Raw genomic sequence first — 16817 nt, forward strand, 5'->3', positions numbered from 1 at the left:
CTCGATAAATTAATAACCTCTTTAAAATAATAATTTCTTCTGGTCCCGACTTGAGTCAGATCACTAATTTTATACTCGATAAATTAATAACCTCTATAAATTAATAAAATTTCATGATTCCAACATTATTAATTTATAGAGGTTTTACTGTATTACATGATTGGGCTGGTGTAATGCGAATAAATTTGCATGTAACAAGTTCTCAATTTTGAATAGATAATTTATCTATAGATAATTGGCAACTTGATTTTCTAATATTTACATTCGATATGGCACAGGAATGGGGTTATGAGGAAACCATTGAATGTAATGAATACAATAATCACAATTCTTGGTTGTTAGCTTATAATAATTACAGTTGAATGCAATGAATACAATAATCACAAACCTTCATTGTTAGCTTAATATAATTACAATCTGTAAATGTAGTCTAACTATAATATAATATGCTATTATTACCCCTCAAGTTGAGTGGCATTGCACAAACACTTTGCGATGCAACAATTGAAAGCGATCTTCGGAGAGAGGGTTAGTGAGTATGTCGACTACTTGATCTATGGTAGGAACAGGGCCGGCCCTACGCTTAGGTCTGGAGTGCGCTCAGGGCCGGTCCTGACAATTTAGGAGTCCTAGATAAAATAAGCAGTAAATGCTCTTTTAATATAAAATTTACAATTTAGAGCCCAGGTAGGAAATATTAAATTTTAAATTGATTTTTATTCATATCATTACATAAATTAATTTTAAATTTTCAAATTTAATCAAATTAAGGTAATAAAATGAAACTTTTTTTAAAAAAAATGGGGTAATAAAATGAAACTTGTCTTCTTACCCTTAACAACCCATATATATACATATATATATATATATATATATATATATATATATATATATATGTAACCAACCAACTTCGTTGAACCATTCACCAAAGCATCGTATTCTGCTTTTGTTGAGGATTGCGCCACATATAGTTACTGTTTCCAAATTCGAAAGATAACATGTATAAAATTCTGTCACAAGTTGTTGCATTTGTTAAAACCTAATAATAAATTATTAAAATAATCTATAAATTATTCTGTTTACGCAACCGAGTATCCCTCAGTAAATAATTTATTCCTATTCTGCTGCTGATCAAAGCTATTAAACTTTATTAAGATAATAAACCTTAGAGAATACTTGTTGAGGTACAAAGCCTTTATATAGGTATGAATAAGAAAGTCATCCTAAGTGGGAAACAAATTACTTTAATGAAATCATATGTGAACAAGAAACTCTCCTAATTAGGAAAGAAATGACTACATTATAATGAGACCAATTGTTTGATATAATATGTTTGATTCTATAGAAAAATTAGATTTGGCTTCTGTAAATCCCGGATTAGTATATAAATATATTATGAGTTGGTATAATAAAATAATTTGGTATACATTTATTGAATCTGAAATAAAGTTTTCATTAATGATATGTGTACTTTCTTTTGTAGTGTTTGACATATGAGATGTTGAAGATTACAGTTAGTCTAAATATATAAAATATTTTGGGAAAATGGAATAGTATAAGTATATGTATGGAGGTGTAAAGAAATGACATTTGTATGAGCTTGCAGTATGGGTCAGACATATTATAAAAATTCACAAGATACGCTGCTTCTCTTTTTTCACTTTTGATTCAATAATTTTTAATTTATTAATTTGAAATGCACATGGAAACATGTGGGTTTCCCTGCCACAAATCTTTATAGAATATCGTATATGCATGTGAATCTGTACTTGCTCTCTATGAGAGAGAAGAAGGATTAATATTCGTTCATGATTAGCCTCAAATTAATTACTTAAATAGCAGCCTTAATATGTGCTTATCCATCCTAAGAATATGCCAATTATGTGGGATATGACTAATATTAATGGTCAGCATTAATAAATAAATAAATACTAGGACTATATAGAAACCTCTCCTTTTGGCAATATGCATATATGAGACTCCCACATGATATCATATGCATCCAAGACATCACTTAATAACTGAATAATGGTTTCATAAATCATTTTGCTCTCTGAACTCTGAGAGTATCTCAATAGTTTTTTTTTTTTTTTTTTTTTTTTCCTCAGTAGCCCTTTTAACTTATATAAAATATTCAATTAGTTCACTAAACTTACGTAAAATGTAATCAATTAATTATTTAATTGTAAAAAAATAAGTTGCGTGCGAAATATGTGTGTTGCACGCACTATAAAATATTATTACATAATTCACATAATAAATTAAAAAAGTTCTTACTTGCTAGACTATAACTTGTCTTCTCTAATGTTAGAATCTCATACTCCGATCTTGATTGTTTTACTTTTTCTAAGACATGTGCAATACATCTTTTACGTTGAACTTACTTTTTTTCAATTAAATAATTAATTGATTACATTTTAGGCAAGTTCATAGGCTAACTAGACATTTTATACAAGTTGATAGATACTTTGAAAGTTCATAGACTCAAAGCTTTTTGGACAAACGGAGAGGACAAATGATGTATTAAGTCCTAAATAATGGTCAAATATCATATGTTGATTTAGCTAAAATGGCAAAATTAAAATAAAATTGGGATCCATTTGTATCGCTTGCCAGTTCTCCTTATTGATTAACTAATTCTAGAGGCCAATTCTCTTTTTGGGAGTACGGCTTCCACTCTTTTTTGGTGGCACTCCGCTCCTGACTTCTGTCAGGCTTTTGTTTTTAACGATTTATGTAACGTTTCACATTTACGCATTCTTTGACTCTTTCTTGTACCATTCTTTCATTTTTTTAATAATATTTGAGTTTGTTTTGGCTTGTCCTAGGGGTGCCAACATAGTTGGGATGTCCAAATGCAAGTCTGAACTCGTCCCAGCCTTTCATCAAAAAAAAATTATTAGAATCGGACGTTTTCGGATTAAAGGTAAACTGCGAAATAATATGGTTTGCTAAAATTGATGCTCTTTGGAAATTATAGCCAAAGTTTTATATATTATAAAGGTGTTATCCAGGTTTAAAAAAAAAAAAAATTGTATAATAGGCTATTCAGTATTGATGCCGAACATTAAGATAATATCACATCAATTTAATTGTTAATGTGAAATCAGTTGAATTGAAGAAGCAGCACTAATCCTGATTTATAATAAAATTTCTCGATTAACGCCTTTGGAAAGATTCGCATCTTATTTTAAGAAATGTATATTTTTGAATTTTAGTAAGAAATTTTTATATTAGTAAATGGTTTAGAAATTTTTATATACTATCAATAATTTTAAGTGTTCTAAATGTAGCTGGTGGTACCACCAATATTAGGAGAGTAAATAATTTATTAGTTAATTCATTGTATTATTTTAGTTTTTTTGTTTTGAAATACATATTATAAGATTCTTACATTTTATCAATATTAACTTATTGATCCTTCTATCTATTTTGTTTAGATTTTTAACTGAATACACGTTAGTTTTCAAGATAGTTATAGTACAGTACAAAATATAACATTTAAAAATGTAAAAAAAATAGATAAAAGAACCAAATGGTTAATATTGACAAAATCTATAAACTTTATAATGTATTTTTTAAAATAGAGGACTAAACAGTATATTAACTAAAAATACTGGGACTAATAAATTATTAACCCATATTAGAATTGAGCATACTACTAATAATAATTAGGGAAAATTACAAAACTGAGTCAAATGGGAGGTCCATTTACATATTTAACCCATTTACTCATCCTACTACATATCTAGACTGATTTTGTGTGACTTTCCCATAATACCCCTAACCTTCCCACTTCCACCACTCGCGAATCGCCGCTCCCCCTATCTCCTTGGTTATGCGAAAAGTTGCTCCTGCATTAATGATTTCAAAACTTTTGATCTTCATTTAAATTGCACAAAATCTGTACCATTTAGTCAAAATCACAATGAATTTCTCTTTTTCCTCTCTTCATCTCTTGATTCTGCAACTTCCCAACCCTAGAAAACGAAGCCATGGTTTTTCTACGTTATTTCCTTCGTTCTTCCCATGTTATCATATTGTTATTGTCGCTTTTGGGGTGAAAGGGGCGAAAAATGTAAGTATCTGTTTTTTTTCTGCGTTTTTTCATGAATTCACTTCGCAATCGATGGTTTCGCTAAGCTTTGCGAAGAGAACAAGCCTGGAAAGTGACGATCTACTTCGTTAATCGATGATTTCGCGAAGATATGCGAAGAGAAAGAGTCTGAACGTATGGATCTACCTCGCGAATCGATTAGTTCGCGAAGTCTGCGAATAGATCCTCATGTTTCAGACCTCGCAGACTTCGCGAAAGCATCGATATGCGAAGTAGATAGTCACGTTTCAGACCTCGCAGACTTCGCGAAAGCATCGATATGCGAAGTAAAATCACCTCTTCCCGTGCACATTTACATTCGCATGCTTCGCTAATGTTCATTTCGCGAAGCCAAAATCGTCTTTTTCCCTGCCTAACACGATTAATTTTTTCTGTAGATGGTTGAATACGTAACATCCCTTTCTGGAAAGCGGCGTACTGGGCTGCAGGGGAGATGATATTCCTTTCTGTATAGGGATGAACTTTCCCAACATTGACACATTCACTCCTAAAGTGGTTGGTTAGGAGAGGTTGTGTCAATCTTGGGGTGCACCATGGAACACGTCCATCCCATGGTGTCAATCTTCAAAGTGAACCTAACTTAATCTGGTACTAATTTTAAATCGGATGAGTAATCTTGGTGTGCACCGTGGGACACGTCCATCCCAAAAGGTCTGAAAGTCCATACCTTTTGGGATGGATGTGTCTCATGGTGCCCACCAAGATTACTCATCCGTTTCAAGATTGGTACCGGATTAGTTAGGTTCACTTTGAAATGATTAGTTAGTAGATTTCATTGTGGCAATCTTGTTGTAAATTTTGATAATGTTATGATTTTAATGTTCGAATCCGTTGTTGTTTGCCATTTTTTGTTATAAACCACTTCGCGAATTAGCTTCAAATCATATCCAGCATTCGCATATGCGAACTAAATTCATCAAGCAAAACAAACTTCAGTTTCGCAGGCTTCGCATATGCGAACTAAATTCATTAAGTAAATCCAAACATTAGCTTCGCAGACTTCGCATATGGTCGAATATGCGAAGTTAGACGGGATGGGGTGAGCCGCGCGTAAATATTGAGGGTATTATGGGAAAGTCACACAAAATTAGTCTAGATATGTAGTAGGTTGAGTAAATGGGTTAAATATGTAAATGAGCCTCCCATTTGACTCAGTTTTGTAATTTTCCCTAATAATAATTATTATTATTGTAAACGCGTTAAGCTTTATAGTTTCCAATATAGAAACTTGGTTTCAGTTGAGCCAGAAAAACAGCTTACTTTAGTTTAAAATTTGTAAAAAAGAAGCATCTCTTTCCAGTATATTTTAGTAAAGTGCATGATTTTGCTTATTAATCGGAGCTTTTTTGAAGTGATTAAAAAGTAGTTGAAGAAAAAAGATAGAATATAGAAATAAGAAAGAGAGAGGAAGTCCATATACAGAGTTCCCATCTCTGGTCTGAGTTGGACAAATTAATAATAATATTCCAGTTCAGACGCCATGTTACCCCTTGACGCAGTGGGTCCTCTCCTCTTTGTACATATATGGCTATAAATAAATGAGCTACATCACTTGATGATCTCAACCAAATACAAGTTTTTTTCACTTATATTTTCACTTGTTATTTGTTCATTATAATTAAAATGGGTGTTCTTCGTTTGCCTTCAATGATAGCAAGTGCAAAACAGATATTGAAGAAGCAAATAACAAGTGTTCCAAGAGGCCATGTAGCAGTATACGTTGGAGAATTAGAGAGGACACGATATGTAGTACCCATTTCATATTTGAATCATCCAAGCTTCAAAGATTTACTAACTCAAGCTGAAGAAGAATTTGGATTTAATCATCCTATGGGTGCTCTTACTATTCCTTGCAATGAAGATGCCTTCCTCAACCTCACCTCAACATTTCTATGAACATCCATTCTTTTCTTTTTCCTTTAATTAGGATTTCTTTTTCCTTCCTATACCATTATTACTATATAGGAGGATCGTGTAACATACCACTTTTTCCACACATATATATGTGGACACAATACTTGCTTAACTCTTCAGAATATCATTTTTTCGTTGTTTGTTCATTAATGCAATTATATTTTATATATATCTTGCACCATTGTCTTCATTTTTTCTTTCTTTCAAACTCTTCCATATTTCGTTTGTGGGGAAAAAAATCTTTATATACATTTATATAAGAATTTCAAACGGAAACATAGGAAAAAAATTATGAGAGGTTATAACTTAATATTATAATAATTTATAATAAATTTCTAGTTTAGAAATTTTGCTTACTAAAAGCAAGATAGTATAGACTATACTTTGCTTAAAAATTATAAATATTATTATATCACAAAAAGATTAATCATTTATTAATGAATATTACATAATTCATGGAAAAATTATATTATCAATAAAAGTTGAAACAAATACAAGGATGTATTATTCAAATGAAATAGTTATATATATGGAGTGAAAGATGGGTGGTGGTTTTGATACATGTTCATCGTATTAAATAATGAGGTACGGAGATTATGCTACGAGATCACTTCGAAGCGACTTGACCTACACCGAGGAGGGTCCTCTGAATACATTCTTTGAGGAGAGAGCTTGGGCTGTGAAAGTCGTGCCCTGTGGCCGGGCTTGATGTGATCGGATTCAATTGCCACATCAATGACCTGCTCTCATTTTTTAGAAACATCAAAGTGAATAAATCAAATATAGCTTTTGACATTCCAATGCTAAATGTCTATCCTCAAACAATTTATTGTATTTACCTCATCAAATTCTTCAAAATTTTCCTAATATTTCCTCTGCAGCAAACATTGTCTTCTAAATGTGATAACTCGCTTAAAGCAAATTTTCAATGTGTTATTTTGTCTCAATAGGAATTACTCATTTCTACTTTTCAGTGCTTCTGTAGTATGCAAATCATAAAATTGCAATCATGTGATAAAATTGTAAATTGGAGTAATATCACATTCAAAATTGACAATTAATGTACATTTGTAGATGATGTCTGCTCACAAATATAATACATTACGTGATGAGACAATCTTCATATTCTCGCACTTTCACATTGCAGCTTCTGTTGTTAAAGCTGCAAGCAATGGCAAAGGCCACTAACTTGCATAACTAAATTATTTCTCTACAAAATGCAACCATGGGTGACTCTTAACATACAGTAATCTCTTTTATATCAGCCGGAAAAGGTTTAATCTTTGTCGATATCCATTTTATTTATGTTCCTTTGGAAGCAGCACCAACAAGTCTTTTGAAGGAAGAAACTCTCTACTTCTGCCCAAAATTTCCCAACAGATATTCAATCACAATGAGACTATTCATCCACAACTCAGTTGTCATCTGATTATGAGGACAAACTCATTCCTTTGAGAGAATTCCCGTCAGAAGAAATAAATACTAGCCGTCTTATTCCAAATGCAAATCGCCAGTTCGTATATTGCGCTGCTGATGAAGTATTCCTTTTCCCAATCGTGATAGGGATGAGTTCAAGTTCAAGTTCAACTCTTCTGGCCTTCCACTGAAAGGAGAATCAAGCTTTGGTTGGAGCCATCTTCTCAATGATATCCCATTGATTCTAATCTTCCCATATGATTCATTCCCTTGGTAAGGCATTCCTAACCTTCTCAATAAAGATGCAACCTCCTGCCCAACCCTGAAACCAAATCCATTCACATTTACAAACATACAGCACTATAAATGTGCAGTTCAATGACTTCCCATCATGCATAATTTATCACTGGAGACATTTTATCTTGTGAAAATCTTGCATCTTCATACTCAAGCTGTGATTACAGAAATACATTTAATTTCTTGCCTTTTAAGCCACAAAGGTAAGTTGTGGTGCATATGTAGGTCAATAGGCTTTCATAATAGCTATATTGGTTCTAACCACTTCGATTTATCTAACCTTTGGAAAAATATATGCATTTTGAAGATTAAGTGAAAGAAAGAAATAAGGATCAAAGGTAAAGAGTTTCAAACAGGTTTTGGATTTTACCCTTGATTACAGTTTCTACCATTATAATATTATGGATTAAACTTGTAAAAAAGCGACATAATTAGATAAAATTGAAACTTTACCAGATATCAGGATTTACACGACCACTATATAAACCTCATCTCAAGATAATATTTATTTCACTTATGAAGTAGGGCTTCTCACCTTCCTGCAAGGTTTATCATTTTCTCCCTTTCAGGAGTAATGAATTGTGCCGTATCTACAGACAGTAAAATGGTCACATTGGGTAACCTTGCCCCTGCCAAAAATATTGATGGTAGTGAGAACAACTCTATCAGTTATTACACGATGGAAAAAAAAACGTGCTACAGGCAATCTTCCCAATTTCCTCCTTTAGAAATAGTGGCAAAACCAGCTTCCTAGATAAATAGTATGACAGTTAGTGACATCAAGAAGTTATGAGGAGATTATTATTGACAGGTTAAAATGACATCATTAGTTTCTGTTTCAATATTTTTGAAAGATATGGAGACTAGCATAGCCCAGTGAAACATTAGAAGCTGATGCATATATATTCTGTTAAGATCCAGAGAATTTTAATTAATTTAGTGATACAAACAAACCCTTACCAGCAGCAAGCCGATGCTTGAGACCCTTCATGGTTTTTAATAGGTACACCTGACAAGATATCTTAAGATGTCATTGGAGGCATATATTTAGATTTGAGAAGGGGCAAAAGAATGAAACAATTTGAAACTCATATTTTATTTAGAAAATACAAACTTATACACTGCTGTTTTCAATTACAGACAATTAACTATAAAAAAATGGTGATAATGTAGGAGCGAGCTGAGCAAGTTCTATTCATATCAATTGTCAGCATATAACAAATTGGAATATTTTGGATAAGCCACTGAAGAAAAGTTAAGAAGTCAGATAGTCACAAGATATCAGCAAGTTTAGAAGTGCACAAATTAGAAATGATGCCTAAGGAGTACGCATATGCCAGATGAAAACTATCAGCTCAGGGGCACTAAAATACCATAAGACACAAACATACTTACCTCCGCGATATGAATTTGCAAAGATTTTGCATCAATAACAATTGGGCTTTGCTTGAAGGATACAGATGGCACTGTTCCAAGAGAAGCAGCTTCCTGTAGATGGCAAGTTTTAGTCTGAATACAGCTAGACGAACAATGAATTTATAATCAAGAATGAAATGCAGAAAAGAAATAGCCTAGCTACTCACTGACCTCAAGCAATGAGAAGGCACGAGGATCATATTCTCCAAATCCATCCACCAAACAACAGAGGTTCGAGAATTTTGATGAGTCAGCAGTAGCACTCAAATTTTCAAGTAATCTTTTCTTTAGAGAAGCATCATAAGGGAACCGTAGGCATCCCAAAACTTGTGAAACAACCTCCATTGTAGGCTTCTCACCAGCTGCAATTGTTTCACGGTAGGCCGATAATGCCATATTTGTCCTGAAGAACAGAAGCATAAGTGAGATTTCTTTTACATAATAGGTCAACTATTCATTAATATTAAGATAATCCCAAATTAGGTAGATAGTGTGCCTAATTGACATTTATACGTCCCGGCAAACACCCCTCCCACAAGGTACCTTTCAGGGACTGAGATACCAATAAATGTCAAGTCCTGCAAACTTCATTCTCTAAATGTCCATCTCTGGGAGTGAAGGGAATATATTAAAACATGTCATATTGGTCGACAAAGAACTTAATTCCATTTATAAGTCTAGATCTGGAAATAGGCTCAAAATTATGAACACTATCAAAACATTCATAACTATTAAAAGTTTAGGCTTTGAAGAATTACTCTTACAAATGATAAACTCATTAAAAAGAATAATAATGAAAGAAAAAAGGTCACTTCAAAGAGAAAGAATGCATATAAACATGTTATATATATATAAAACTTATAGTAGTAGAGTGAAAAATATGAATTACCACTCATTTTTTAATTGTGGCTGGTCCAAGTCAAAAGACAAAACAGGCTCACCAACTGCACAAGCCTTCTCATATCTTCGCAAGCACATGCCTATCCAAAGGATTAATGAAAGTCATTAAATATGGTTATTCTTATATTATAGTAGAACGTTGAGCACGAACACTTACATAAGCCATAACTTGAAAGCTTTTAAAAATAAAACATTACACGTATGTCAAATTTCAAAGATAAACAGAAAAAGGATATGAGCAGTTGAGAATATCTTAATATTTGGAAGAAACACATTTTGTAGTATTTGATATGCCAAAGACAAGAAATGACAATGATAGCGAATGAAAACCATATGTGAAGTTAAGGACAAAGGTCTTGAAGTTCTCCTTGACCGATATTAGCAATATTAAATATCATTTATCCATATTGTTGAATTTACATGGACATATATTTGGTGCAGCCAAAATTTCAAATTGTTTTATTTGAGCCAAAGAAAGGAACGACCAGCCCAGAAAGGTTCTTGTAATGTGTTCAGATGCATAGAATTAAATAAATAGATTTGAATTGACAACCTATAAGATTTCCTTTATCAAATAGATATGGAAATATTAATGAAGAAATTTATTTCTTATTGAAATTCAGATATCTTTAAGGACTCCAATTCCAATCCATCTAACTTGAAGTCTTATGAGCATACACGAATCCAATCAACCAATGTTTGTGCCAGTAAACTTAAAGCTACATTGAAGTCTATAAAATTGTGGAACCTAATATGTGTACAAATTCCTACATTTGGGATAAAGAAAATAATAAAGATTATATAGGAAATAATTTTAGCCAAGTAATGACTTCAATAGTTCAAATGCTAAATAATAAATTCCTGACTATTGTTTAACCGTGTTCACTAAATCCAAGACAATAAATCCTGTAGTTTTAAATCACGGCACAACTAGAGAGAGAGAGAGAGATTATATAAGACAAGATTATTGGCTGTAAGCTGAAAAGCTTTATAATTTACAAGGATGCCATCTCTACACCATAAAATCTCATTTGATTTTCCAAATAGTCTTTGATAAAACAGTTCAAGTCATTAACACCAAAAGAAAGATTATAACATAATGAAATCACAAACAGGAATAGTTAATATTTCAAATATCTGAAAGATTGAAATGATATGCAATCAATCAGAAGATGAATGTGCCAATTCAGATATAACACAGATTTGGCAAAGACGTGATTCTCTTTGAAACTTACCAATTATGCATTTGTACATAATGAGGGTAGGGGTAACAGAATCTTCTTTTACTTGTGAAAGAAGCATGCAGCCAACGTCTAGATCATTTTTTCTGCAAAGGAAGTGAGAGGATGAAGTTTGTGGCATGAGGAGATGAAAATACCAATTAAGACTCTGGAAAGTTGACTGCCAAAGACAGTATACAGTGTCATAGTTTCCATACCTCTCACTGGCCACAAAGAGTACGGAGTATGTAATAGTGTTTGGACGCAAGCCAAGACATTTCATTTCTGACAGAACTTCAATAGCCTTTGATAGTTGATCCCCATCACCTGTAGCAAAGTTTTCTTATTTCATTTCCTTATCTTTTTTATTTCAATTTTATGTTTAGACCACACAAGTGCCAGATTTTTACATTACTATACTTATATATGAAGTAGCATTTGCAAGAACTTGGTTATGAAAATGCATAAAAAAAAAAAAAACCTATACGACAGAGTCCTTACTTTAAAAAAAAAAATCCACTTTAGTATATGTTTGCATTTCTACAGAGTTATTAAAAAGCCTTTAGCATCTATATTAATTTACAAATGACTTTTCCAATATACCAAAAGTCAAGAATGCTGAACTTTTAACATGATCAAGATAGAAAAGCACAGACAGAAAATGTAATTACTACTCTCACAATAAAGTTCTAGAATTCGTCCAAGAAAATCCAACTTGACTGCCACAGAAGGACAATTATAAGGTTAATATGCACCAAGTCTTAACTCTCATCCGACAATTTTTTGTTCTCCAACAAACCTTAAAAGCAAAATGGGTCATTCCTACGAGAAATATATGGCATGTCCAATTACAAGACACAGAATTGTCAACCATCTTGAAACAAGTATTATACAGACTTACACAAGGCAGTGATCAGAGCATTCATGATTGAGACTGTTGGTTTCAGTTTAATGGACTTGAGATCATCATACAGCTCCAGTGCCTTCTGCCAGTTTTTGGCCTGAAACAGAAAGAAGCAACAGTTATAATTGCTACCCAGGTTACAGCCTTAATAATATTTCTGGTTTGAAACATATACAAAGCAAAAATAAAATGACATTGACACAACATTTTCCCCTCATCCTAATACGTCACAACTCCCATATTATATGACACACATGTTTGAAACAAATTCTACAGAAGTCATAACATGAAGGAAGAAGTGGATAGGTTAGCTGTGATTAAAACCATATGTTTCATGATAAAAACAGGAATTGGATCTCAAAATTTCATAATTGGATAGAAAAATTTGAAGGGCTAATGCCTGAACACATACAACTCAAGAATTAAGCATATGGATTATATACTGCTGATGCAAGACTGTAATTTGCATCAAAAGGACATTTTTGTTTCAAGTTTTTTGCACCACAAGGTTGATTTTATGACACATACATTGGTGCAAGCTCCCATCAATGAACTGTATGGTATAATTCCAAATTGTCTTCCTTGACTCCTGGCTTCTCGTAAGGTCTCAAATGCAGCATCCACCATTCCAGCATGCCCAGCTACATCTATCAATGCACTTAGGAACATCTGCATCAAAACATTTGTAAGCATTATTATGATAATATGTATTAATTATTTAAAAAAAAAACAAATATTGCCGTAGCTATGCTTAACAAGAAATGCTAGCAGACCCTTTAATTTTTTATGATTAGACGTTCATTTTGCTCTCATTTAATTTTTAGCAATTGTTCCTTGTGGAAGATCTTAATTTTTGTACTTTAGAGTACCTCGTCAGGGGCCACGCCTTTTCTTGTCATATCATCATACACACATTGTGCAAACTCCCAATCACCAGTCTGGCTGCAGCAACTTACAGCAATAGTATAAACCTCTGGAGTGCCCTTGATGTTATATTTGTTCATCATGTTGTATACTTCTTTTGCCCGATCAACCTAAGAGGAACGTCTTATTCTATCATAAACGTATTAGAGATAATAATTTTGAAACCACAAGATGTCAAAGAACCACTCAACCTAAAAGGTAGGTCAAGGCTTCAAGTATAGTCTTATTATCTCTAACACAAAACTCAAAGTACATATAATATACACACCTGACCCGCCTTTGCACATGCCTTTATTAGTGCACCGACAGTTACATGATCCGGGTCAATAGGCTGTGTCTCAGCCCCCATTTCAGCTAACACATCAAAGGCACGATCCACAGCTCCCGATTGACCACATGCAGAGATAAGTGCATTGAAGACAACTCGGTCTGGCTTCACATTCTACTGCATACAACATCTTATCAATGGAATATTAATTTAATAATTGGATGTACAACCACCTTCCATGCAAAATTATATTAGAGCAAGCCTCAGGATTTTATAGGATAGACTAAGCCCCACGTGATAAATGTAAGCATATTTGGATATGCATAAATTTACACTATACCTTGGACCTCAATATCCCATAAGCACCGAATGCTTTAGCCATTTGTCCAGCTCTGCCACAGCCATCAATTAGTGCTCCATATGTATGAACATTTGGTTCAACTCCAGCATTCACCATCTTGTGAAAGACCTAGCATGGTCATTAGCGTACTTGTCAAGTCATTTACAATCAAAATCAACATAGAAAACCAACTCTATTTTCCGTCTCTAAGTAAGTCATAAAGAAAAGTGATAAATGCATCAAATGACCTGGTCAAACATAAAAATTAATTATCTTCTTCGTTGACCTTAGCTTTCACTTAAAAGGAATTTTCCTTTAATCTAGATTTAAAAGGAGTTATGGCTCAGAACAATATAAGGAGCGAAAAGGGAAAAAAAAAAAAAAAAGTATCCAACTATAGTATTAAGAGCCAAAGCATAAAGGAATAATCAAATATAACCACAAAAATGAACACCAGAAATCCTAAATTTCATCAGCAATGAAATCAGGAGAAACTGAGAAGATACTGTACTTCAAACATTGCATCGACTTTTCCACTTTTAGCACAGGTAGATATCAAAGTAGTGTACAGTTTGCAATCAGCTCTTAGTCCAGCCCCCTGGGCAAATTGTAGCACTTCAAAAGCTCCTAAATCAATAATACAGAGTTAGCAACTGCAAGCATAACCACATTAAATCATTACAGATGCTGACAAGGTAAGCATGAATTTGTAAATGAACTTACTCTCTGAATCTTGTGAACTGGCACACACTGTCATGAGCATGTTAAATGTGCTCAATGTTGGGTTTGGAATCAACTTGCAGAAACGAAAAGCTTCTTTAACTGCCTTTTTCTGTTTGCATATCTTGAAAAACTTTGCATGGTAGATCTGAAAGACCACAGATCACTACAGTTCTAACTCTGATAATCAAATTCAAGGGAAGCAACAACATATAAGGGAGGGGCTAAATATATGTAATCTTACCTTGCTCATATCTAGCAAACCTCTTCTTTCCATATCTTCAAGCAAATCTACACACTCGGCTAACCTAACAAATGATTCAAGAATAAGCCCAAGAGGTGAAATATCAGAACATGAACAATTGAATGATGAGAATCACCTTCCGTCTCTGAGCAAACCATTGTAAATGTAGGCTTGCTGTGAAGGATGTTCTTTGTTGGTAGTATCTATGCCATTTGGGGAAGACAATTCTGATGATTTTGCATGATCAGTTTGAGTAAGATTTCTTTTTTCCTTCTCTCTTGGAAATTGTTTCTTTCCGATTTTCTCATTTTTGTGAGATAGACGCCTTTCAAAATGTGCAACACGTACTTCTTCTTCAACAGACTCTAGAGGGATTAAAAAAAATGCTCAAGTTAATCTTACAAGAATTTCCACTGTTGTATAGCTAAACTAAAATGGAAATAAGACTAGCTTTACACCACTAAGCAAAATCAAAGTATATGCTTTCTTTTCTTGGGTAACCTGAAGTTGGTAATGATGGCTGCTTCAATAATTGTGCATCTTTAACTGCACCATTCAGCTTCAACAAAGGAAACCCATTTCCAATCAAAGAGGAGGCCGCATTAAAACCATTCAATTTTGATGAAGATTTTGCAGTTGACTGCTTTTCCTCATAAAATGTGTAAATATCATCTCTACTGGATTCTTTGGTGATACCATTATGGCCAGAACAGTCATTCTTTTCATCAACTTCGACAGTTGTAGAAAGTGAAGCAATGTTGGACTCCTCCACTATCAGTTGAGGAAACTCTGAATCAAATTCAGTTCTGTTTCTGATATTTTCTAATGTTAACTCCGAAATTCCGCTGGCCAACACAAGTGATGGCACAATTTCTGGTTCGGGACTTGCAAGGTGCTGAGTTGATAAATGAGAAGCTTCAGATTCTACAGAAACCTTATGCTTTGGAGCACTACAGACAGCGTAATCAGCATTGACTGATTCTGTTGTTTCAACTAAAAGAGAAGTCTCGTTCGTCACAGTGTTCTCCAATACTTGAATATGGGTTCGTTTTGCCTCGATTACATAGCCATTTTCTGTGGCTTTCTCGGCCAATTCTTGGCTCTGCACTTGCAGGTTTATCCCGCTGTGAACATCCCCAATTTTTGAACCCGAACTTCCTACAATGTGGTTCACGACATTTCTGCCGAACCGAGATAACTGATAGCTGAGTGAACCCAGAGCCTAAATCAATAAGAGATACTTGAGCACAAGCTGAACATAGATGAAACCAATTCGATTGCTAATCGAATAACTTAGCAAGAAAATTAAAGAAAAAAGGATAATAATTCAATACTGAGCTTACCAATTTAGAATTCTTCTTGAGGCTGCTTCTGTTATTGAGGTGGTGATTCAAGTAAGTAAAAGAAACTGCAGAGAGAGCTGAAACAGCAACAAAAAGAAGAACAGATTCCGAAGCAAAAGACGCGTTGATTACTAAAGAGGGAGAATTACTGCGACGAATTGTAAGTCTCCTGCATTTTGTTCGAGGAAGAAGAGCTCCACCGGGAGGTCGGAGATTATGGGAGCAACCAAGGAAATCTCGTCGAATTGAAGGTGTAGGGGAAGAGAGAGAGGCGAAGAATATGGATTGAGGAGAGAAGCAAAGCTCCATGAAAAGAGAAGAGAGGGAAGTGAAGTGAAGTGAAGTGGTGGAGAAGAGGATAGGGGGAAGAAAAGAAGTAGAGGAGGAGGTTGAGAATGGAAGTAAGAAAGAAGAGGAGAGAAGAAACACAAATGGATATATTTGCTGACGTGGCTGAAAACGGTATTCTTTTTATTTATTTCTTTCGTTGGGTTGGGAATGACATCTAAGCCATTGGCCTCGTTCTGTGGATCTCATCCATCGTTTGCCCCTGTTAATCGCTGGCCTTGCGTAGGGGATGCATTATTTAATTTTATTTGAGTTAGTATTTAAAACAGTTTGTAATAAAAACTAGTACTCTTTCTTGCTTATTTATATCATCAGAGTAAACAGATGTGTAGCATTATCCACCATGGAAGCTAAGTACACATCTTATTTATCTGCAGTCCCGTTTGGTTGAATAGATTCATGAATCACCTAAACGTTGTTACAACAAGTTTTCCAATAATAATAAG

At 33.8% G+C, this 16817-nt stretch overlaps 1 protein-coding gene across 2 annotated transcripts; it reads right to left on the minus strand.

Moving 5' to 3' along the window:
• Window positions 1-7048: 7048 nt before the first annotated feature.
• LOC136222274 (pentatricopeptide repeat-containing protein MRL1, chloroplastic) lies at window positions 7049-16433 on the minus strand. 2 transcript variants are annotated; one of them, XM_066009857.1, is made up of 19 exons: window positions 16024-16430; window positions 15182-15902; window positions 14817-15045; window positions 14681-14744; window positions 14440-14584; window positions 14228-14343; window positions 13717-13845; window positions 13377-13550; window positions 13054-13218; window positions 12713-12853; window positions 12182-12281; window positions 11499-11607; window positions 11296-11387; window positions 10050-10140; window positions 9332-9563; window positions 9140-9232; window positions 8705-8753; window positions 8280-8373; window positions 7049-7769 (listed from the first exon to the last, which is right to left on the minus strand). In XM_066009857.1, exons 1-19 carry the CDS (start codon window positions 16330-16332, stop codon window positions 7523-7525), a joined length of 3300 nt encoding a protein of 1099 aa, XP_065865929.1. In that variant the 5' UTR covers window positions 16333-16430; the 3' UTR covers window positions 7049-7522. The 2 variants fall into 2 exon arrangements, with proteins under 2 accessions (XP_065865929.1, XP_065865930.1); XM_066009858.1 differs by lacking the exons at window positions 7049-7769; window positions 8280-8373 and adding an exon at window positions 8376-8494 and having other exon boundaries at window positions 16024-16433.
• Between the last annotated feature and the right edge of the window lie 384 nt (window positions 16434-16817).

This window comes from Euphorbia lathyris, chromosome 3 (assembly GCF_963576675.1).
Source record: "Euphorbia lathyris chromosome 3, ddEupLath1.1, whole genome shotgun sequence".
Classification (NCBI taxonomy): domain Eukaryota; kingdom Viridiplantae; phylum Streptophyta; class Magnoliopsida; order Malpighiales; family Euphorbiaceae; genus Euphorbia; species Euphorbia lathyris.